The following is a 25,902-nucleotide window of genomic DNA, read 5'->3' as shown; positions in this document are numbered from 1 at the left end:
GTCACTCCCACCTCCAGCTCCCAGTGACTGCACCTTTCTGATTCCTCCATTCCACATTCACTGGGTGCAATCTGCAATCTTTGGGATGTTGGCCAGACCAGCATTTATTGCCCATCGGTAACTGTCCCTGTCTTCTTGAAATGCTGTAGTCCTTGATATGTAAATGGTGCCAAGCTGCTGTTAGGAAGGGGTACTCCAGGACTCTGGCCCAGCAAGAGTGAAGGAATCATGGCATAATTTCAAATCAGGGTAGTTTGTGGCTTGGAAGGGAACTCGTAGTTAGTGGTGATCCCAGATATAAAAAGGATATGGCCAGCAGATAAGAGACAGAAGCTGTGATCTTGCCAAATGCTGTCAGAGGTGAGTTGTTTCAGAACATCTTGTAGATGCCACACTCTGATGCCACAGTATTGGTGAAGGGCATGAACATTGAAGGCAGTGAATTAGGTGCCAGTCAAGTGGACAGCTTTTGCCCTGGATAGTGTCAAGTTCATTAAGTGCTGCTGGAGCTGCACCCATCCAGGCAAGTGGGGAGTATTCCATCATTCTCTTGACTTGTATCTTGTAGATGTTAACAGGCTTTGTGCAATCAGGTGGTGAGTTATCCACTGCAGAGTTCCTAGCTGCTGACCTGCTTTTGTAGCTCAATAGGTGTTTGGCTGATTAAAACAAAAGGACCTGCGGATGCTGGAAATCCCAAAAAACAGAAACTGCTGGAGAAACTCAGCAGGTCTGGCAGCATCCGTGATGAGAAATCGGAGTCAACATTTTGGGTCCGGTATCCCTTCCTCAGAACTCAGTTACCCACTTCTGAAGAAGGGTCATTAGACTCACAACGTTAACTCTGCTTACCTGTCGAGTTTCTCCAGCAATTTCTGTTTTTGATTGTGATTTATATGGCTGCCCCAGTTCAATTTCCAGTCAATGGTAACTTCCAGGATATTAATATAGGGGTGGGGGGGGGAGGATTCAACAATGGTAATGTTAATAAACACCCAAGAGAGATGGTTGCATTCCAACTTACTGTAGATTGTCTTACCTGGCACGTGGAACCCAATGTAACTTCCCACTTGTCAGTCCAAATCTGATAATTTTGTAGGAAAGTCATGAAAGAGAAAAGGTTTCTATTTGCTCGGGAATCCAAACCTAACAGTCATCAATATAGAGTAGGCACTAATAAAACCAATCGAAATGTCTTTACCAGAAAACAGTTAGAATATGGAAGGGAATAGGTGAGGTATCCAGAATAGATGCATTTAAGGCAAATCTACGTACACAAGATACAGAGAAGAATAGAAAAAATATATTGGTACGATGAGATGAATTAGTGAGTGTGGGTTGGGAAAGATGGACATTTGAGACATAAACAATGACCATTTGGGTTAAACAAGCTGTTTCTGCTCTGTACAATCTTTGTAACTGTCTGTACAGGAGCATGCAGCTCTATTCTGAGGAAGGACCAGAAACATTGACTCTAATTTCTCTCTGCAGATGCTGCCAGACCTGTTGAGCTTTTGAAGAATTTTCTGTTTCTGTTTCTGATTTCTGATTTCCAGCATCCACAGTTCTTTTGGGTTTTATCAGGTACTTACAGCACGTTTAACTGCTGCTTTGAATCTACAGCTGAAACAACAGCCCATTTCTGCAAATATTCACAATAGCTTAACCTCCTCCAAGTGAAGATGAGGACCACAAACATTTAATGGTTTTTAAATTAATATTAAATTCTGATTGTTGGAAGGATGCTTGCTGCAAAAACAAATGTGAGCAATCATAAGAACCACAACTTGACGAGATGGCATTAATAAAATATGTTACATGAAGATATTTCAAGCATGAGAGGTAAATAAATGACCTAAGTTTAAAATAAGCTGCTAGCAAAGTAAAACCTAGCTTAACAGCATCTAGTATCACACTTTAAACAGCTTATGGCAGGTCACACACTGCCTTACAATTTATCTATAAACGAAGGGTAACCACATATTCATTTTAAACACTTCATCTCCTAGTTAAACTCCTGCATTTCTTCCCATTGATTAGACTTGGAAAAAAAACAGTGGGCCATACAGAGAACCAAAGCATCAGAAGAGGATCTTTATTGGTTAGAAACTGCTCATTTTACTTCTTAAGTTTTGGAGTTGATTGGCCTGCGTTCCTTGCAGAGAAACATTTTGTAAAGCGTTTCCCTCATTTGCCCCAATTGCCTTATCCACCACATCAACAAGATCCACTTTTATTGCATGATGTAAATTGCATCTTAGCGAAGTGGTGAGCAATATTGTCAATGGCAAACAGGCTATCGGCCGGTTGGACCCAGCGAAGAGGAAAATGGGCACGTGTGAGGGTCAGTCATCTCAGCTGCTTCATCAATGATCCTTGTTCCGTTTTAATATCGGCAGAATGTTTGCTGACGACTGCAGTATTCAGTACTACTCACAACTCCTCATGTACTGCAACATCTGTGACAGCCGTATAGCGGAGCCCAAACAACATTCAGATTTGGGTTGGCAAAAGTGCTAAATAATAGTGCATGCCCGTAATGACCATCTCCAACAGGAGTGTCAAACCAGCACGCCTTCAACTTTAACAGCATGTTCATCACTGAACCCCAACAACGTGAACACCCTAGAAATCAACATTGACTCGATTCCATGGACTGTCATTGATTTAACTGAACCTGTCACATAAACACTGTGGCTACAAGAGCAAATTATAGGACTTCCACACAGAAATGCTGCAGTACGTAACCCACCCTTGACTCCTAAGACACACGCACCATGTAAAAAGCACATATCACAGAAGTGGTAGACTTTCTCCACTTGCTTCGGTGAGTACAGCTCCAACAACACTTAAGCAGCAGCTCAATACCACCCAGGTCAAAACAGACCACTGGATAATGGATCCGTCTACCCAATCTACTATCTTAAATATTTTCACTGCTGCAGTGCTCCATTTACAAGATATAGTATAAAAACTCACCAAGACATCTTTAACTGAGCCTTGAAAACTATGACCTCTACTAAATGAGGAACCAAGCAGCAGATGCACAGGGACGCCACGACCTTCAATACAGCTCTCTGACTTAGAAACGTAACACTATTCCTTCACTGTTGCAGTCTTAAATCATAGTGCAGCCATGATCATAACGAATGGTGGTGCTGGCTCAAAGGGACGAATGGCCTACTCCTGCACCTATTATCTATTGTCTAAAACCATGGAGCAGCCTCATTAACAGTGCTGTGAGTGTTCCTACATGACATGGCTGCAATGCTTCAAGAAGGTAGCTCATTATTCCCCTTACAAGGGCAATTAGGGATAGGCAACAAATGTTGGTCTTTGGAAAAGTTCTGAGGAAGAATCAGACTGGATTTGAAACATTAATTCTGTTTTGCTCTCTTCACAGCTGTTGACAGAGTTGCTGAGTATTTCCTGCACTTTCATTTTCATATTAACTGTTCAAACAGTAAAACAAGAACTCTATTAAATAAACAGTAGAGCATCAGATAATAAACCATGTAAAATAACTAAGTAAAACAAATGCATTCTTATTTTTTACTTTCAGCAATGGATGTAATTTTTTTGATGACAATGTTGACTCAATTACAGAATGCTCCACATTTATTACCTTCTTGATTTTCCTTGCACATCTCTTTTATCATATCCAATGGGACATGTTAGATACCAGGTAGCCTTTGTAAATACTATATGCATTGACATTAGACTAAATCAAACGAGTGACAGGTTTCAGCTACAAATAAACTATAAAATAAAGGACTCTTTCTAAGACAATACTGAAGGACACATGAAGATCTGTAAGAGAAGTTCAAATTTAGAACGGATTTTGAAAATGCAAACAAAAAGAAAACATATTAATTGCTCGGTGAGTCAGTGACAATAGGTCATTTATTAGAAAATGGGATGCACCATCAGAAAGAATAGTGAAGCAGAATCTACGGTAGCTTTTAAAATCAAAAATAGATAAATCATGAAACAGAACAATTTGAAAGATGAGGAATAAACAGGGGAGTAGCATAAATGGATGGTGCATTCAGTCAGCTGATACTGAGATGATTGTCATATTACAATTCCTTCAGTGCTGTATAATTCTGATTCTTCTCTAACCACACACAATCTACACACATCCATAATATTCTTATATACTTCCAATACAAGCAATTTTGCACTTTGGCTCAGTTTGTAAAATTCAAACACGTGTCAACGTATGCTTTTACCTACCTGTTCCTCTGCTGCGATACGGAGGCTTGAAGAATTTAACAACGCCATACACATTTATGGTGACGCCGCCTTTGATTTTGTTTAGCGGGACGTAAGTATAATCATGCATTCTGAGCTGCAAAAGACATTCAAGTAACATAAGTCACAACAAGGAATGTTGTATTCTACCACAAATTGGAATTATTCAGCAAAAATTAAAAAGGAGAATGCAGATTGAAGAGAGATTTTGGTTAATAGGCTACTTGTTATGTATCCTGTCGATATGGGATCACAAAGGAAATTGTGTTATGACGGAAAAAAATACAACCACCTTGCTCCAGACTCAGCTGTTCATTACCTTTTAAAGCAAAAACCACATGAACAAACATGAAACCACAATGAACCTTGAGGAGCAGGGTAATAAAAAAGCTAGTCAAAGCTATTGATCAATAAAAGAGCAAGAGACCCTAGCAACCCCAAAAGTCTAGGCAGGACTCGTTATTTACTGAGCATGTTCATTCCCACCATTAGCTACAAAACTGATAAATCTGTGTATTCCATCTAAAGCTTTTGCGTACTACAAGAATGATTTGGTTTTCTCAGAAATTATACAAATACTATATAAAAAAAAGACTCAAGATTCTCAAAGGGAGCCAAAAAGTCCATAACTGAGCAGTTAAACTGATTTCATTTCAGCGTCCATCGATTTATAACACACATGACATGCACTTCAAAGGGTGGAAAGGCTTTTGAAAATATTTAAATCATTAAACAATAATAAAAAGAGCCTTCGTGAGGTTTGCCCTACCCACCGTGAAGTCTCTCCTAGCCCTTTGCTAAAAAGAAATCCCTCCATTTTCCAGACCCTTTCACCACCTCAGGCTATCTCAAAGTGCTTGACAGGTAATGAAGAACTGTTGAAGCGTAGTCACTGTTGTAGGTTTGATTCATGGCAGTCAATTCATACACACCAAGATCTCGCATCGTAATGTGATCAGGTAACTCAGTGATCTGAGTTAAGAGATAAATATTGGGCAACACATCAAGGATAATTCATCTGCTCTTCTTTATATAGTCCCAGAAGGACTCAGTTTTACAGTTCATCCAAAAGATGGTAGCTCTGTCAACACTGCACTGGAATGCCAACACTTATGTCGACTGAAACTCAAACCCATAATCTTCTGTCTCAGGAGCAGACGCTATGACTGAACCATGGCCGACCCTTTCCATATTATGATAAACATCCTTGCCTGCCTTGAGGAATTACCAGTTTGTGTTTCTTTCTGTAAGGTCTGAACATAGAGTACTCAAATGCTAACTCCACTGATAAAGGGGCAAGTAAATGCAAAAGAAAAGATGAGGATGTAGTGCTCTTTCCATAAGGTATCCCAAAATCAGTGGTTTAACCCAATGAGCCCCCACACCTAACCAGACAGAAGATAATGATAAAATCTGCCATATTAATTTTCATCTGATTGTCTTTAATGACAGCATTATGTTCCTCATCATCACTGCAACAATATAATTATTCACACATCACAACAGCAAAAAATGTTCGACATGTGTTGAAAGTAAAAATTGTATTGAATTCCCTACAAAAAGATTGAACTTTTTATTTCTCTATTTTCTAACTTATTCCTACGATCTCTAATACTGGGCTTTTCATTTCTTTATTTCCTAATGTTTTTCCTAAGAAGTTGTACTGAAGAATCTGTACCTCGGAACGTTGTACCTATAATGGCGTTGTAAGTGGCGACTTGTAAACTCTTCTCTGTACTGTTTTGAGTACATGTGACAATAGAAAGATGGATTATCTTACTTCATCTTAACCTGAATTTTGCAATACTAGGTAAGACAAAAAGGATCTTGTTTCCTGGATTGCTTTTGTGACATACTTACACCTGGGGTGGTCATTCCCATTCACTGAAACTGAAAGTAAATAGTGCTTTTAATTAATCAGGACATTGCACATCTACCAACTGTTACAATATCATACAATGAAAGCATGAAGTGCCTACTATTGCTACAAGCAAAACAAGATGATAGGTGCTTTGAAAAGAAACTGTAAAAAATGTCTGGTATCTTTGTAGTTTCTCATCAAAATGTATTTTAATGTAAATACATATGTTCATACAACACAGATGAACATACGTATCAGGAGCAGGAATAGATCATTCCACCACTTAAACCAGCTCTGGCATTTCATAAAATTCTAACTGATCTGACTGTAGCCTTACCTCCATATTCCTGCTTACCCCTGATCCACTTAACCACATTGTCACTGAAGAATCTATCCAACCTTAAAAATATTTAGTCACCCCCACCTTCACTGATCTTTGTGGAAGACACTTCCATAGAATTGTAACTCCCTGGCAGAAAGAAAAATCTCATCTTCATCTCAAACTATTTCCTAGTTCTCCCATAAGTAAACATCCTTCAAAGGAAACATCCTTTCAGCATCCATCCAAACAAATTTGCTCAAGATCTCACTTGTTTCAATAAGATCGCCTCTCACTCTTCCAAACTCTAATGAATACAGGCTCAGCCTGTCTATCTTTTCCTCATAAGACAGCTCCCTGACCCCAGAACACAGCACAGTGAGCCAACTGAAAGTCTGAGTGAAGGCAAGGTGTTTACTTTAATGGCGGCACAGAAAACTGGTCAGGATTCTTAATTCATGATATCCATCCACAATTTCAATACTAGTATATAAAGCTCAGTAGAGCAATCAAGACTCAGTTTGGCGAAATCATTAATTAATCACGAAGTGAAACAAACACATCCTATTTATCTAGTTGACTGAATGCTTAATTAAGTGTGCTGCTGTAAATACGCATTCAAAAGATCCCACGTTTAAGTGACATAAACAACAAACTTCAGAGCAGTCCAGACTAATCTTACTACAGGGCACAAACTAAACGATACATGTCTACTGACTCGAGATCGTCTTAACACCTCCCCGCAGTGGGGCACTCGGGAGTCAGATTTGGATTCTGCACACAGTTCTGAATCACTTTTGTATTGATGCATATTCAAAACCATTTGACATTTCTCATTGTCTGGTGCTATTACAGCAGTCGTACATCTGTCACATCAATTTGAGTTAACTACAGTGTTTCATTCAGACTTAGTGCAATGATTTTACCTATGATCATGTTTACATGGCTCTATTGGATTTTCAAGTCCAAACAAGCATTTCCAATATTTTTCAGCCAAATCAATGAGAGCATCTCAGGACAGTCAAATTTCACTGCCAGGAGATTTGCAGGTTTTAACAGTTGAGTCAGATAGTGCTATGATTTACAAGTACTCCGCAGTCATAACTACTCAATATTCAACACCTTGCATGTTGAACATTTTAATATTGTAGCCTTTCTGTAATCTTTTTACCAAGGGCTGCCAATTCTCTCGCACTCCTAGAGAATTCTCGCACAGAAGATTGCATTATGCCTCTAATCCATTCGATTTATCATTTTGCATATCACAGCAGAATGTGACATTGAGAGACCATGGGGGCACAACTATCCAAGCACACTCAGCAACAGAGGAAATCTTTGAAAACGATAAACTCTACAACAATAATAGAAGTCTTCCTTTTGTACACTGAATAGCAGATTACTTTAGCCACCCTGAGCTTTCTCTCCTCTTTCTCTTGCAAATCCAGTCAGATGGGCTGTGAAGGCAATTAAGAGATACAAGGGGGGAAAAAAAGAGGGGATACAGAAATAGAGTGGAAGGTGCCTCCTGACTAAAAATCTCCCACTGCTTGAGTTCGTTCGCTAAGGGACAGCTCTTCTCAAATGCACTGAATTGTTACGTATTTGTCGCCCTGTCCGGCATTTATCATATATTCACTTGACTGATTCAACTGCAAGTAATGAATTGGGTAAATTACCCATCCGTTTTCCTGCAAGTGAGTTCAGCTCAGTGTGCCACACAGTTAATATCTTGCTTGTTTAGTTTGCTTTCCTAAGCCAATAGCAATCCCCTGTGTCCCCGTGCGTCTATTTCATCATGTGCAATGCCAAAAATGCTGGAGAGCTTCAGGAAGAGATATGTAGCAGCAAGTGACATGTTATCGATCAGATCCAGTGCGTTCATTAAACGCGCTGTAAAACAAGCTGCAATCTCTCACAGCAGACAACACTGCCACGCCTAGAGTCAGACAAAAAGAACCAGATGCCCTTTATACATTGGCTCTCTAGAATATCAGCAGTGAATCTGCTGCTTTCCAGATCAGATTAAATTGCTGCGTTCAAAAAAAAAAGGTCCCTCACCTCAGCAGAGATTCTCTATTTTAAATCTCTAGATTTAAATGTGCCCTTCAGTTACCAACTCACTCGCTTGTACAAACCAATTAACAGATAAGAAGAGTGAGATCTGATCTAACTGAAATGAGGATTTTCTTTTACAGAGTGTGACAGGGCAGATGCTAAAATATTTTCTGGCTCCAGAAACGAGAACACAGCCATCTCAGACCAGAACTTTCTTCAACTAGATGAGAACATAAGGGATGCTCCATCCCAGCGGGCTGTGGATGCTCTGTCAATGAATGTATTTTAACACGGAGATCTAGGCACTTGAGAATTAAGGGAATGAAGAGAAATACAGACCATGCATAGAGTCAGGCAAAGCGCAGGGACAACAGTCAAGGTAGATCACAGGGAAGATCTAGCCGAGGGTGGACGGCAAGTGTGGTTAAGCAGCGGTCAAGATAAAATGGATAATGTTGTACAGCATAAGGAGCAATTATAATAAGGAAGGTAGTAAAACAAAACTATGATAATCTGCATCTCCTCTGAACCCATCATATATTTCTTCATTTGCTAATTTTACATGCAAGTCTAAAGAAACTAATAACTCTTCATTCCTAAGGCTGCTTTGAACAGAGTTTAATTTTCTTTTAAATATGCAATTTCTCATTTCAATGTTATTGACTAGCTGCAAAGCTGGGAAGAAACAAGCCAGCCAGATCTCCTGAAATACCAGGGGGAGCATCTCTCTAATTCTTTCAAAAAGTTCCCTCAGTTAAAATTGTAAACGTTATTAAAAAATTCAAGGTGTTCCTGAGTACCACGACATTAGCACATTAAAAAATGACAAGTTACAGATTGGAAAGCCATTAGGAATAGGAACAGGAGTAGGCTGGTCAGTCTCTTGAGTCTACTCTGCCATTCAATAGGATCATGGAAGATCTTACATTGCTCATGTCCACTTTCCTGTCATTTCCCATAACCCTTGATCCCCCCGCCTGATCAAGGATCCATCTATCTCAGCCTCAAATAATACATTTGGACTCTGCTGCCACTGCTGTCTGTGTCAAGGAGTTTCAAAAACTCTCGATTCTCAGAGAATAAATTGCTCCTCATCTCAGTCTTAAATTGGCAGCCCTGGTCCCAGATTCTCCCATAATGGGGGAAACATCCTTCCAGCATTTACCTTGTCAAGCCCTGTAAGAATCCTATATCTTTCAATGCAGTCATCTCTCATTCTTCTAAACTCCAGTAAGTAGAGACCCCAAACCTGTTTAGCCTTTGCTCATAAGACAATCCCTCCATACCAGGATCATCCTTGATAAGTAATAATTAGGAAACATACCAATTACAGGAATGAGTTAATTAAGCAAAAGACCAGCAAAGCAAACAACATGTTGTGGGATCTATTTTCTCCATATTTCAACAAATGCACTGATGTCAGTGATGTCCCTTCTCGTGTGCATTTCTCCAGATTATTAACTAGTTTAACTACCTGATCTAACTCATGATTACTAGTACACTTGTCTGCCTGCTTTTGTCATTACCTGAAGATCTGCACAAGCAAGTTATTATTACGTGGCCTTCCCCTAAAACATTCTAGAGGGCTTTATCTGTTCACTAACTGATAGAAGTAGTACTCAAATATCAACTGATTAGATTTTCAGGGCACCATCCACTCTCCAACTCTAGTGTTCCTCTTTGTTATTGACCAGTGACCAGTACAATCTATTTTAAACTTGCAGTAGCTTCTTTTCACAGTGTACACTTTTTACCTTCTGTTACAATAGTTAAATTCTTGCACCTTGATCTCCCTCTGCCTTTGATGGGACTAAAGAGATTTTGCTTCATCAAGTCTCTCACAGTTAAAACTAAAATGCACAACCTCATCCCTCTGCGCAACTCTTTGACTTTACTATTGACATTTTGCCTTCTGATCTCAAATCAAATTCCTGTATCACAAAAAGGTTCCATGCTTCTAATCCCTCAAACTGTCCAAACACAAGATACCAATAATGTTCCTGTGTATTCATGGAAACACACAAATCGTTAAATTCATCAAACATTTCTCTCAATTTGAACAGATTGCAGCTGCTAATGGACAAGCTGCCTCTTATTTCTGGCTCTCTACATCTCTCTCCTTTTTTTTCCATTTATTACAACATTCAGCAAAATTACTATGGCGACTGCCCTCTAAACTAGCTTTCTTTCTGTTCCAAATCCAGTGGCCTGCACGTTCTCCTGCTCACTGGCACTCACACTTTGTTGAAAGAGGTTTTCATTCACTAATTTATTCTTCCGAAACTAAAGCGAAGAAAGTTACTGCCTGCAGGCTCTACTTCTCTCCAAAAAATCTACTAGCTCTGAACAGAAATATAAACTCTGTGCCACTTAAACACAGTTTCATGGTTTAACTTGGTCTTCTACTGGGGACTGTTGATATGGAGCTACATGTTCAACACTACAATTCCTTCTACACCATAATTTCAAACAAACTCACCTGTAAACTCCGAGGCGTGGGTCTTGCCTCCCGCTCTTTAGCTGGACCCTGAGCTTTCTGACGCTTAGACTGAAATCAGTAAGAATAGACAATCATAATCCTCAACACCAGTGCCCCACAAGGTTGTGTACTCAGCTCCCTACTAGACTTCTTACACACTCACAACTGCGTGGCCAAATTCTACCCAAACTCCATTTACAAGTCTGCTGACGACAGCACCATTGTAGCGCAGATTTCAAACAACAAGGCGGCAGGAGACAGAGTCCTTATCGGCATGGTGTAAAGGCAACAATCTCTCCACCAACATCAACAAAATGAAGGACCTGGTCATTGACTTCAGAAAGCAGAGTGAAGGGCATTCTCCTGTCTGTCTCAATGGTGCTGAGGTGGAGATGGTCGAAAGCATCAAGTTCTTGGGAGTGATGATCACTAACAATCTGTCCTGGTCCACTGACATTGACAAAATGGTCAAGAAAGCACAACAACGCCTTTACTTTCTCATGAGGCTGAGGAAATTCAACATGTCATACCAAATTTTACAGCTGTACCATAGAAAGCATTCATTTTGGATGCATCGCAACTGCCCTTCCCAAGAATGCAAGAAACTACAAAGTCACGAACACAGCCCAGTCCATCCCAAAAACCAGCCTTCCATCTATTGACCCCACCTGCATTTCCACTCCCTCGGGAAATCAATCAAAATAATCAAATACCCCTCCCACCCTAGTTCTCCTCTATTCCACCCTCTTCCATCAGGCAGAAGATATAAACGTTTGCATACATATACGAACAGGTTCAAGAACAGCTTCTTCCCCACTGTTACTAGAGTTTTGAACAGACCTCTCAAATTGTGAACTTAAATGTTGATCTTACTCTCTGTGCTCCTTCTCTGAAGATGTAAAATTGCACTCAAATTCGGGATGTGGCAAAGTACCTATATTTTCCTTTTTTTGACTTTTGCAGGTAAGTTGCCTTACAAAGGGAACTTTTTTGGCTTATCGCAAAGCTCCACAAATTTGAGAGTGAGCCCATGTAATTTGACCAATTGCGATTTAAAGACATTTTAACTTTACAATGCCATGAACCTAAGCTCCTTGCGTCCTGTAATTTTATTTCTGTAAGATTTGCTAGTTGTGGGGTGTGAAGAGGCCCATTCAGAGCATTAATGATTGCACAGAGCAGTTGGGCTTAATGTTTGGTTTCTGTGCTGTACTTTCTAGGCCATTTTCTAAGAATTAGCTGCCAAGAGTCATTCAGTTTGGCTGAAGAACTCTACAGGCACTGAAAAAAAAATCAAGGCAACGAGTTCTTTGAAGTATTTATCGGTTCAGCATTTCAGACAATTTAAATGCGTCCTAAATGCAGTTTGTGAAATGTCATTTGGAACAGCTAGAATGCCAGAAATTATGCAGAAATTGAACTGAAAACATATATAAAAACAGAATAATGGATTTACTTCATCAAAGTTTTCCCTTTGAACACTTTCCAGTTGTATTAAGTGTACACTTTGATCCTGTTCACTTCATTGAACTAGTTTCCATGGAAACTAAAGCAGAAAGAGATTTGCTTTTTAAACCATGGTATAGTTAAATATTCTTCTTTGATTAGAAGACGACTGTATCGTAAAAGGGCTTCATCGACTGTAAAGTGTTCTGGGACCTCCGACAACTAAGGAAAGGCTTTAGCAAAAGTGAATACAAGTTCTTTCTTATTTTGTCCAGAAGTGTCCCTTTGAAGCTGCAGTTTACAATTCTGATGAATCAATACGTCCGAAATCTAGGATAATAACAAGAATTACCTTTGGCCTTTCAATGATCGGGAGACCAACATTACTAACTGCTGCTGGTTCTTTCACTGATTTAGCATATACCTAAAATAGCAGAAAAAGAAAACTTGTCGGTTTCCCTTCAGTTGTAATCACACAGTAGAGGCAGACTAAAGCTGTATTTGGAATAATAGATGTATTATTCGGAATCACGTCAATATATTTGAAATGTGTTGTTCATATCATTTCCAGATTCCATCCAGAGGGCAATTACTACGATACACCTGATTAAGCATTATGCCAATCTGTCTGTAAGGCTATAAGATCAAGACAGGGAAAAAATATTTTAAAGAGATCTGGAACAAATGTTTACTGTAAATGGAAACAAGCATTGACTTGGGAACAGAAAATATGAGAAATGCATTTAAATAATTACGTAGAATTTACAGAAAAACAAGCCAGTCAGCTCAACTAAGCTATACGAGTGTTCTAATGTGATACGCTAGCCTTCTCCCACTTGAATACATGTAACATTGTCAGCATGTCCTTCCAGTCATTTCGCTCTCATGCACTTAACATTTTTAAATCATCTCACACGATTAAAAAAAAAACTACTCTGTGCAAGCTTCTTAGTCTCATGACTCTGGCTAATTTGATTTTGCCTGAATTTCCTACTAGGCTTACTTGTGACTCTATTTATGATCTATTCTGAACTCCTCTAGTTTCCTGGCAGAAACATGTCTTTATGTCTACCATATCAAACTATTTCACAATTTTACTACTGGGCCTTCCTTTTTCGAGAGAAAACCTCCACAATCTATTCAGCCTTTCTTTTCTTAGGTAAACCCTCTCAGTTCTGGCATCATCCTTGTAAATATTTTTGCTGTTTCATGGTAGGCAAGGAATTGGACAAAAACAGATAAAACAAAGAACTGGGGATGCCGAAGATCTGAAACAAAAACAGAAATAGTTGGAAAAACTGAATAAGTCTGGCGGTATCAGTTGACAGAAAGCAAAATTAACATTTCACGTCCAGTTCTTCTTCAGCAGTGTGCACACTGTCTTCTAACCAAGGTGTTAAATTTGTTGACTATAGCTTATATCAGTTTCCTTTCTACATCTCTTGAAATGAACACTGGTGCTTTGTTGCTTTTCCAATGATCTTGTTAACCTTATAGAGAAGAGAGTGTCAATGTTAAATCCAACTTATTATTTTTGGTAATATTTCATGAATCTGAAGTTGTTCAACTTAAGCATTCAACCATCAGGATTCACTTCAAAGATGTTTGACAGTTCCTTGCCTGCACTGTAACAGATGTTTGACAGTTCACTCAAGGGAGTTCTCTAACTTTCTGAAGATCAGTGATGTGGTTGCATTATAAGGCAGCCAAAACTGCTTGTCTGTGTGGCAATGAAACATTTTTATATAAAAATACATCAGAATATAAAGACTCAGAACCAATGTACAAACAGAGAACCCTTGTGACAAAATCTAATAGCTTTCTCTGAGCAACATTCAAGGTCAACCCCGACTCTGAACTGCTCGGTCAAGAGGAGTTGTGTGTTCATTTCTTTATTCATAATGACTTATCAAGCCTGGCCTGACGGACACTGCATACATTTATCAAACATTATTTGACAAAATTTTCAATACTGAGCCAACTTGTTAAGCAAAGGTAATCAGGAACTGTTAAATCAAATTTAGCTTATCACATAAATAAAATGCCAAGTAGGAGTACACCAAGACTTTTCCTTAATTTTAATTAGATGTTTAACCCACCAGACCAGTTATCAGATGATAACTGTTGCCACCATTTTGTTTTCTGGACAACAGTTTCTCAAAATGAATTTGCTTTAGCAGATCCTCCAGACTCCTCTTTTGTTTCTTTACTTGTCCTATTACTATCCCTTTTTGCCTTGTCACCACTATCCTCACTGTCATTCCTACCTTCCACAGTATCATGGGCCCAACCGGTTTCTTTCCCAACTCCTACTTATCTTTCCTCTGTACTTGCTTAAACCCTGTTGGATTTGTAACATTTTCCAGTTCTGGAAAGCGGTTACCAATCCAAAATATTCATTTTGTTTCTCCCTCCAAAGTTAGTACCTGAACTTTGGAGTTGGTCCAATATTTTCTTTAACTTGTCAGATCTTCAGAATCTAGAGTACTTTATCTTCCTTAAAGTCTCTTCCTGACAAATGTTGGCTAAGAATGCACTACCAGGGTAATAGACAGATAATCTGCCCTTATCATTATAACACAGGATATCTGACAGCAACTTCTTACGTACACATGCGTACAATTAAACTTAGAACTCATTTTACATATGATATGGAAGTGCCAGTGTTGGACTGGGTTGGACAAGACCAGAAGTCACACAATACCAGATTATAGTCCAACAGGTTTATTTGAAATCGTTAGTGCACAGAGCACTGCACTTCCATCAAGTGAAGGGGCTGCGCTCCAAACGCTTGTGAGATTTCAAATAAGGGCGGCACAGTAGTTCAGTGGTTAGCACTGCAGCCTCACAGCACCAGGGACCCTCAATTCCAGCCTCAGGTAACTGTCTGTGGGGAGGTTGCACATTCTCCCCGTGTCTGCGTGGGTTTTCTCCGGGTGCTCCGGTTTCCTCCCACAGTCCAAAGATGTCCAGGCTAGGTGGATCGGTCATGTTAAATTGCCCGTAGTGTTCAGGGGTGTGTGGGTTATAGGGGGATGGTCCAAAGGGTGGCGTGGACTTGTTGGGCCGAAGGGCCTGTTTCCACACTGTAGGGAATCTCATCTAAGGGAGAGTAAGAACTGCTGATGTTGAAGTCAGAGATGACACAGTGCGGAGCTGAAGGAGTACAGCAGGCCAGGCAGCATCAGAGGAGCAGGAAAGTTGACGTTTTGGGTCAGGAGCCTTCTTCAGAAAGAAGATTTCTGAAGAAATTCTGAAGAAATCTTCATACTGAAGAAGGGTCCAAAACCAAAACGTTAAACTTTCCTGCTCCTCTAATGCTGCCTGGCCTGCTGTACTCCTCCAGCTCCGCACTGTGAGATTACAAATAAACCTGTTGGACAATAACCTGGTATTCTGCGACTTCTGACCTCATTTTATATATTTTAATATTTAGCATTAAATATTTGAAGGCAGAAGCATACAGATTCTTGAGCATTAAGGTGATGAAAGAACCCTGGCGGTAGGCAGGAGCATGCAGTTGAGTTTAAAATCAGAACAGCCACAATCTTATCGAAACGTAGATCAGGCTTGAGAGGCCGAGTGACCTTCTCTTGCTCCTTGTTTATACGTCCATATCATTGTCAGAGAAAGCTGCTTTCTTTTGGAGTGTGTTGTTGCATTCCTCAATCTTAGATGCAGTATTGAAATGGGTGAAATGGCAAGAACCTGATGTATATTAAAATTGTTGAAAAAATTAAATGTGGTGCATTCAAGAATATGCAAACAACTAAAGAAGTGATAATTACTGCTGAAAAAACCTTTTCTGAACTGAAAAGTTACTGTTACAAGATTGGGGTTTGTTTCCTCAGAAATTAAATCTGGAGATGTATTAGAAAAAAAGTGATTTGATTTTATCCGTCTCTTATTTCTCTTACTCTTTTTTTTTATTCATTCACAGGATGAGGGCAGGCAGAATTCATTGCCCATCCCTAATTGTCCCAGAGGGCAGTTCAGAGTCAACCACATTGCTGTGGGTCTGGAGTCACATATAGGCCAGACCAGGTAAGGATAGCAGTTTCGCTCTCTACAGGACATTAGTGTACCAGACGTGCATTCCCGACAATTGACACTGGAGTTGCGATCATTTGATACTTAACTCCGTGTCCCCAGAACATTACTTGTCTCTCTAGATTAACAGGTCAGCAACTGGACCAGTAGGTTATCGACTCCCCTAATCCCATCAGTATTTCCCAAAGGTTATGCTGCCTTAAGATTAATCAATTTATTTTTCCTGCTTTGTCATTCCCAGTTTAGACTCTCCCTGTCTCGATGAAGATTCGTCCATTGAATTGGCTAAAGTGCCTTGCGATGTATAAAACATTAAGTACGCTTAGAACTTAAAGGTATTTAGTCTGGACTCGGTCACCCAAATCAAATTATATGCTCATTTGTCTACCAGCACTTTGAAACATTAAGGATGAAAATGATACACGGCAAATCATCAAGTTCATAATACCAGAGATAATTCATAATACAGCCACTTTCTATCTATTTAAACGATAAATTCCAGAATAGTCGAAAAAATATTTCGGAGACAACATAGTTCAGGTCTCATTTACCACCGTCTAGGTAAATACAACGTCTGCTAAGCGGTTTGACATTAATTCTTTGTTGTGGAACATTTTGATACATGTATAAATAGTTTTCAAAAGCAAATAAAGTAATTTTGCTGTATCAGTAACTAAATTGCAAGCCTGCATCACATACTTAAAAGAAAATAACTAATAGTTAAAGCTCTGTATCTTTCTTTCAATAATATGCTTGTCAATTTTACAAATTAAAACCTGTTCAAGCAGGGACAGTTGCAAATAGATTTATAGCAGAACAAGCTTGCCTGTAAATAGAACAGTGCTAGAAAATGTAAACCATTCATTTTAAAAATGTAGCAATAAGATTGAAATAATTATGACTATCCAAGCAGTACAATGGCACGCGAGCATTTTATAGATCTCTGCATGCACAATAGCCCTTCAAAAGTTATGTGCAATATTTTGTTAGGATTCCCCCACCCAAAAACGTAAGAAATTTTATGGTATATTGATACATTGTGAGACCTTTGGTGGAAATGATTTCATACTGCTTTGGTTTCATTTTCAGTCCAAAGAGTCTGAAAGGCACTGAGAGATAAAGGAAGATCAATTTCATTTCCCAAACAAACCCCAATGAATGTTAAGATGAAAAACACCAACATTTGCAATAGAAATCATTTGATTATTTAGCCAGAACTGGAAACTACAAAGATGAGGAAGTCTTGAGCAAACTGGTTGGTGTTCAGATCATCTTCTCTTCAGAATCCTGACCAGTTCTAGCTTTAGAAACAGAAGAGAAACAACCAGTAGCCTAGTGGTGTTATTGCTAGACTATTAATCCAGAAACTCAGCTAATGTTCTGGAAACGTGAGTTCACATCAAATTCAGATGGTGGAATTTAAATTCAATAAAGTATCTGGAATTAAGAATCTAATGATGACCATGAAGCCATTGTTTATTGTCAGAAATACCCATCTAATTCACAAATGTTCTTGAGGAAAGGGAATCTGCCATCCATAGCTGGTCTGGCCTACATGTGACTCTAGGCCCACAGCAATGTAGTTGACTCTTGACAGCCCTCTGGGAACTTAGGAATGGGCAACAAATACTGGTCTAACCAGTGACACCCACACCCCAGGAGTGAATAAAAACAAACACACATTGGGAGTTGTGCAGAAAGAAAGCTTCAGCGTTAATCAGTTGTGTTAGAAGTCTGAGCAGCATTAGAGAAGCTTTGCTTTTACAGGCTTGAAAGTTGTGAAGTAATGTGAAGACGTCATGGCAGAATTCGAGACAGTTGAGAGTATGAAAATGCCAATTCAGAAAAATAGTGTTAAATTAAACTAAGAGGGAACAAGCGAGATAGTCTCAAACTGTGAAAGGCAAATTTCAGAAAGATGTTAGGAAGGTCCGAATGTTAAAAAAAAGTGACCAATGCGTGGAAACAAAGTAGTGGAGACCAAAACCCTGGAATCACACGAAAAAAATACTGCATTTTACAATGACAGCTGAAGGCTATTTTGGAAGAATGAACTAAAATCAGCCAAATAGCTTCTTCCTTCATTAATACCTTGTTCTCCTGTGATTGCACATTTTTCAGTTCTACTCATGGATCTTCTATTGTTCACTGCCACTCGATTAAATTCAGTCTGCTGCCCACCTCAAATGGCATCATTGATACCCTTTTTAAGATTTCAAACTGATTTTGCATTCTGCCTGGTTTAGCTCATCTGCAAATAGCATTCTACAACATTACATCTATTCTGAACTTCAATTACTGCAGCGGAGTTGCGACTGGGTATCCAACCTAATGCCCCTCTTAAGGCCAATCAGAATCTAAGATTCCATCCCTGCCCCCACCCCACAATTTACTGCAGAGAATTTCCAGCACTCCCAAAGAAAATAATGTCAACAGCACAAAGCTAACTTATATGGAAAAAGATTCGCCGAGGCTCTGCTTACAAACACCATTGTTCCCATCTCTTCTGAAAGTTCAAGTTGTAAACGATGCCTTCCATCTTTACTGGCACTTGCTGACTTTGTCACTTGGAACTTGCTGAGTACCACTTTGTCCTGCAGAGATATGAACAGAAAATCAGAAGAGTTTATTATAAATTAATGAGGAAGGCAATAATTCAGGCACTTCAAACATATTATTAAATAGGTTTGCAACTATTAGAATGTCACAGGCAGTTCCCACAGGAAGACTGCAAATGGCTTCTTAAGTGTGCCATTTTTAAAAAAGGAAGGCTTCTAAAACGTTAATGACTGCCCCATCATTAAGCAATTCAATCTTTCTTTTAGCATGCACTGTCTACCGGCCATCAATGAAAATGATCACTTTGAAACTGAAACATAAAGAGAAATTACTGCAGAAACTCAGCAGGTCTGACAGCATCTGGAGAGAAAGCAGAGGTAACGTTTCGAATCTGGTGATGCTTCATCAGAACTGTTACTGATGAGGAGAATATGGTACTTATGCTAAAGTTGTAGGTTTTTTTGGGGGGAGGTGGTGCTGAAGAGGATAGCGGAGCACACAGAGAGAGAGGGCGAGAGGGCGAGAGGGCGAGAGGGCGAGAGGGCGAGAGGGCGAGAGGGCGAGAGGGCGAGAGGGCGAGAGGGCGAGAGGGCGAGAGAGAGCGCGAGAGAGCGCGAGAGGGAGCGAGAGGGAGCGAGAGGGAGCGAGAGGGAGCGAGAGAGCGAGAGGGAGAGAGGGAGAGAGGGAGAGAGGGAGAGAGGGAGAGAGGGAGAGAGGGAGAGAGGGAGAGAGGGAGAGAGGGAGAGAGCGAGAGAGGGAGAGAGCGAGAGAGCGAGAGAGCGAGAGAGCGAGAGAGCGAGAGAGCGAGAGAGCGAGAGAGCGAGAGAGCGAGAGAGCGAGAGAGCGAGAGACAGACAGAGAGCGAGAGAGATATGAAAGGGATAGGTAAACTAGGAGATGATGGATAGCAGGCCAGGATGGAAGAAAAGTTAAATTAGAGATAACAAGAGCTAACAGTGAGAAAATGGGTTAGCTATGCTGAAAGCGATCCATATAATGTGATAATGGGCCTCAGAATATGTGGGAATGGGTGACGGTGTTAAAAGTAACCCATGTACTAATAGGAGCAGGTGTGGAATGAGTTACAAAAAGCCTAGAAGGATGGAATCAGGTTCTTCACTTGATATTGAGTCCTAAAGATTACAGGCTCTCAAAGACCTCCTCTTTTTCTCGAACACAGAACCCGAGTCTAATAATATGTCTATTCTTTTTTTTCCTGACAGATATAATCTTCAAGACCTAAAATTATCACAGTAAATCTCTTCTGCACCTTATCCCATTCTGGAGGCCAGAACAGTTCATCACATGCTCAAGTGTGGTTTTAACCAAGACATGAAAGAATTTGAACATAACTTCCATGCTTTGCAATTCTATACTTCTTCAGACAAACATCTATCAGTGGGCTTTTGTTCTCAATGGCAATTTGTTTTACCTGAGCATTTAGAGTATCTGCACCTTCTGAATTCCATTCATTTGGGTGTTTATTTTTCAAGGAACGTGTCAGCATCATTATAGCGAAATGTACTATTTCTCACATCATTTGGTAAGTGCAAGCCAATTCTCCAAATGAATTTATGTTTTTCTCTACTTTTGTCGTATTCTTCTTCTGTATTAACAATATACCCGGATTTGGTGTCATGTTCAAATTTATAATACTTCTGATTCTAGTGTCCTGATTTTTGTATAAAAAGGGAGCTTCAGAAATCCCAGCACTGATCTGGATGGAATATGACTTCCCAATATTCACACTAATCTTAAACCCCATTTCACTGTTTTGTGCATTACAGATTTTCAATCCAAATAAAAAAAAAAGCTGGTAGCTGATTGGTTCCAAATACAGATTCCTACCTGAACTTCACCGTTTTGCGTGGGAAGATCAGGCTCAATGCTTATACCAAAGGAATATTCTTTCACGGAATACAATAAGGAGTGAAAATGTCAGCAATGCTTTCTTTCATTCAACTAAATGCAAATCAAACATATAACACAGCGCAAGCTGCTGTGGGTACAATTAACATAAAAGTTACAAGAACAGGTCCATCTCAAGAGCATTATCATTCATTGAGAAAGTGAATTATTTCTCCAAGAAGTTATTCAGAGCAAGGAGGAGGATGATGCTTGTTGAGGAGACCGTAAGGGAGAAAAAGACAGAGGAACAGAAAGAGTGAAACAATGTAAGAGAAAGTGATGCAATCACTGGAAGTTAAAGGCAAAGAGGGGAAGTAACAGTCTAAGAAAGAAACAGCATTAAAAACAATTCAAAATCCAAAACTGACATCCAATTATGAAATGTCTTTAGACAGTGTTTTTAACAGTGAAAATAATCACAAGATAGAAGTCTGCCGACATTTCTCCGCTGGCAGATAATTTGCAAGGAAATCACTGTTTCATGTTCCACAAGCACAACCACATTCTGTTGACAACTGTGGGGCCACACAAAATGCAGACAGGTGACAACAAAGAGGCATATCTACATACAATTACAATACAATCCACTGAAACATGACAAAGTCATTCCCGCCATGTGTTTTTTTCCTTTGAAGAACTAATATACTTAAATATATTTCTCTGGTCCCAAGCAGAACAATGAACAGCAAGACTCCTCAACATTGTCCATTGTAATCACTTTCTCTTCACCCTCAGATGATGTCTTGCTCTTGAAGAATCACCTTGCATGAGCTTCTTCAGACCTTCTTTGGCTGACCACGGTTGTCTTCCCTACCTGGTGACATCCATTTACCAGCCACTCTGACGTGGCAAACATCCAGGAAATGAAATACCTATTTCTATTAGTCTGTAGCATCTCTGGCCAGTCCTGTGCAGCATTCCTACATTGAAATGTTGTCTCCCTGAATGATGCCCAGAACCTGACAAAGGCAGCACTAGTGGAAGATGTCCAACTTAGAATCATATAGACATACAGCACAGAAACAGACCCTTCGGTCCAACTCTTCTACACCGACAAGACATCCAAATCTGACCTAGATAACCAAGTGTGAGGCTGGACGAACACAGCAGGCCAAGCAGCATCTCAGGAGCACAAAAGCGGACGTTTCAGGCCGAGACCCTTCGTCAGAGAGGGGGATGGGGAGAGGGTTCTGAAATAAACAGGGAGAGAGGGGGAGGTGGACCGAAGATGGATAGAGGAGAAGATAGGTGGAGAGGAGACTGTAGTCCATTGGGGATGATCTGGTTCCGTAGGCAGTGCTGAGGAAGGTGATGTGGTTGTGGTACCTGGTTTGCTTCAGGATGTGGTCGAGCAGTTTCAAGGCCGAAGAGATTACAAGAGAGTTGCAGTGGGAAAGAGATTCCCTGAGGTTGGTCCGGAGGGAGGAGGGTAACTTCATCAGGTTAGGCATCCCTGGAAGAGGCTTCGCAGTGAGGTTAAAATTGTGAAGGGAAATAATGGGAACTGCAGATGCTGAAGAATCCAAGATAACTCCACCTATCTTGTCCTCTATCCGTCTTCGGTCTGCCTCCCCCTCTCTCCCTATTTATTTCAGAACCCTCTCCCCATCCCCCTCTCTGATGAAGGGTCTAAGCTCGAAACGTCAGCTTTTGTGCTCCTGAGATGCTGCTTGGCCTGCTGTGTTCATCCAGCTCCACACTTTGTTATCTTGGATTCTCCAGCATCTGCAGTTCCCATTATCTCAAATCTGACCTAGTCCCATTTGGTCCATACTCCTCTGAGCCCTTCCTATTTATATACCCATCCAAATGGCCTTTTAAATGTTGTAACCGTACCAGCCTCCACCACGTTCTTTATAAGTGCATTCAATACATGCACCACCTTCTGTATGAAAAACTTGCCCCTTAGGTGTCTTTTCAATCCATCCCGTCTCACCTTAAAACTATGCCCTCTAGTTTTGGGCTCCCATACACTGGGGGGGGAGGGGGGGAGGGGGGGAGAGAACCTTGGCTATTCACCCTATTCATTATGATTTTATAAACTTCTATAAAGGTCACCCCTCAGAATGTACGTGACACGTTTGCTGTTGTTTTCCACAGACGGATGCTGCTTTGCTGATGTGTACAGATGACACCCTCTACAATCCCCTCCCTGAAGGATGGCTTTCTAGGTGAAGGAAGTGGTTGATGTTCTCAATGTTCTGTTGACCAAGAGCAATGGGGGAGCCTTGGTGCCATCCTGTCATTGTTTTGGGGTGGCTTCTTGTCACTCGTGTAGATCAATCTCAACGCTGCTTTTCTCTCAATGGATGCCATGGAGCACGTGATTCTTTAGAAAGCAAGGTAAAGACATCTGCGAAATCCAAGTCTATCAACTAGCAGTGTTGACAATGGGATGCCAAAATCTGCATTCATCAGCACTTTCTGCAGGATGAACTCAATGAGAGGAAAAGGAAATTCCTTTCATCGTTGGTTATTTGTAAGAACCGATAACCGCGTCTACACGTTACAGAAAAACTCAACATAAACACGGAATTGAGGAATCCAGACTGATGTCGGTTCTTTTATCTCCATTTTAAATAGTGACCACTCAAAAAGACTACCCTCAATTTATGAAAAAAACAAGCTGATCCCATAATCGAGAGGCCACTGATAAAGAGGAGTTCCAAGCCTACATCAGATGGAATACCTGTCATGCCTTGGTAGTTTACTACATTGCCAGCCAGATATTATAACTGCACTAGAACCTCCTGGCTAGGGGCACAGAAAGTTGTAGAGCAGAAGTATTCAGTACTATTGCCGGAAAATTGACAGGACCCACAGTCTTTGCAGTATCCAGTGACTCTCGCTGTTTCTTAATATCATGTGAGGTGAATCAAATTGGTTGAAGACTTGGATCTTTGCAGAAGACCAGAAGACATCATACACTCAGTGCTTTTGGGCGAAGGCCACTGAAATTATTTCATCCTTATCTTTTGCACTGATGAGCTTGGTTCCCAGATCATTGAAGATGGGAATATTTGTGTAGCTGCCTCCTCCTCTGCTGCCATTTCCAACCGGATGTGACAGGAGGGTAGATGTTAAATCTGATCGGTGGCTTGTGTAAATGGTTAGCTCTGTACATTACTTGTGCTAATGCAATTTGAAACACAGTTAGTCCTAGTGTGGGCTTCACCAGGTTGATACCATAACATGCCACTTCTTAACTTCAGTGCCTTCAAACTTTGGCTTTCTTCACCTGTTGATATCAAGCCTTCCTTACCTAACCCCACCCCCAATCTCAAGTGGAATTGTCACATTTCCAGAACAACTTGTAAAAAGCTGAATTTCCCCTTCTGGTGACAAACAAAGATACCACATAAAAATTACCAAATCATTCGAAGTCCAAACTTCACCCAGACTTTATTATAATCTTGAGGATCTTCAAATCTAATTCTGGTATCAGCTAAACACTGTTTCCTGAAGTAATCATCTATTTTGATCAGAAAGGTGGGCATTCCCTTCTTTACTGAGGCTCTTTACATAAACAAAAACATGGAGAACTCAGAATGGTGAAAATTTAGTCTCAGTCATGTTGGTGAAGCATTAAGGATGTTTGCATTTGAGGAGAGATGGGGGTGGTGGTAATATCACTGGTCTGATAATCTGGGGGCCCACAGCAAAGTAGAAACTAGTGCAATTTGAGCTCAATTCCAGTCTAGAGGGTAGATCAAATTTCAGCAATGGTAACCATGAAAAAATCATTGATTGTTGTTAAAAAAAAGTTGGGTAGTGTGAGAGACTGTTTGACAATTGTACTCTCGGTTCAACATTGAATGGTCAAAGAAGTGAGAAAAGCTATCAACATTGCAAGGAAGATGGTTTATAATATCTCGGAGAGCGGGGTGAATTGCTAGTTAAGGTAAAGGAAGCTGGGATTGACTTTCAGTGTCAGGTACCACAAAAGGCAGGAAACCCATTCATACTGAGTGAAATTGGAAGGTCCATGGTTTATTCACTATAGGGAACATAAAGTTTTATCATGCTGTAATGAAAAGCTTTATTTTGAATCAGTGACTTCTCGCCTTACAAAAATTGCAGAGCTTACAGTATAAAACAAGGCCATTCTGTTAAACATCACCGTTGGTACTTATGATCCATACATTGTTTCTCTACCTCTCCTTGACTACCTCAATCAAACTTAACCCTCTACTTTCCCCTTCGCCTGTTTATCCAGGTCTCCCCTTAAATGCATCTCTATTATTTGTCTCAACATCACTTTATGATAGTGAGCCCCACATTCTAACTCCTGGATAAATAAGCTCGTTCTTTATTGGATTCATTAGTCACCATCTTATGTACACGGCTCCCCTGCAACTGGAAACAGTTTCGCCATGTCAAATACATAAAGCTCTTCCATTATTCTTTAAGATTTTAGCCAAATCTCACCTTCCTCTTTTCCAGACACAAGACCTCCATTCCTGAATGGTATAATTTGTCAGTTGAAACCCTTATTTAAGCAGATATCTTACCCCTTGTTTCAGGGTGTGTTCACATTCATCCACCAGCTTTCCAAAAACAAAGGTGTTAATGGTTGATAGGTTGGACATTGGCTGCTGTGTAGTTGACTCTAAGAAAAGCAGAAAATTACAGCTGTGTTACGTTACAGATTTCAGATTCAATTCCAATTATCTGCAAAATCTAGTTTGGGCAGAAATACTTGAAATAAAAATTCAGCATTTATATCAAAGTGGTGAATCTTGGTGCCGCAATCTTTAGAAAATCAAATACTTTACTTGATAACAAAGTGTGGAGCTGGACGAACACAGGGGGCCAAGCAGCACCTCAGGAGCACAAGACTTGACATTTCGGGCCGAGTCCCTTCATCAGAGAGGGGAATGGGGAGAGGGTTCCGCCTCCCCCTCTCTCCCTATTTATTTCAGAAAACTCTCCCCATCTCCCTCTCTGAAGAAGGGTCTAGGCCCGAAACAT

The 25,902-nt window shown here is 40.2% G+C and overlaps 1 protein-coding gene across 8 annotated transcripts in view; it reads right to left on the bottom strand.

The window, feature by feature from the left end:
• pot1 (protection of telomeres 1 homolog) overlaps positions 1-25,902 on the bottom strand; it is a 268,174-nt gene that overhangs the window by 175,524 nt on the left and 66,748 nt on the right. For 7 of the 8 annotated variants that reach the window (XM_048548944.2, XM_048548943.2, XM_048548946.2 and 4 more), the window contains 4 exons: positions 25,443-25,540; positions 18,948-19,058; positions 12,767-12,838; positions 4,237-4,351 (listed from right to left, as the gene is read on the bottom strand). In XM_048548944.2, coding sequence (XP_048404901.2) covers positions 4,237-4,351; positions 12,767-12,838; positions 18,948-19,058; positions 25,443-25,540 — 396 coding nt within the window. The remainder of the gene's footprint in view (positions 1-4,236; positions 4,352-12,766; positions 12,839-18,947; positions 19,059-25,442; positions 25,541-25,902) is intronic. The other variant, XM_048548940.2, reaches the window with a different exon arrangement.

This window comes from Stegostoma tigrinum, chromosome 18, assembly GCF_030684315.1.
Source record: "Stegostoma tigrinum isolate sSteTig4 chromosome 18, sSteTig4.hap1, whole genome shotgun sequence".
NCBI lineage: Eukaryota > Metazoa > Chordata > Chondrichthyes > Orectolobiformes > Stegostomatidae > Stegostoma > Stegostoma tigrinum.
The sequence above is the reverse complement of the archived record's forward strand: the minus strand, read 5'-3'. Positions and strand labels throughout refer to the sequence as shown.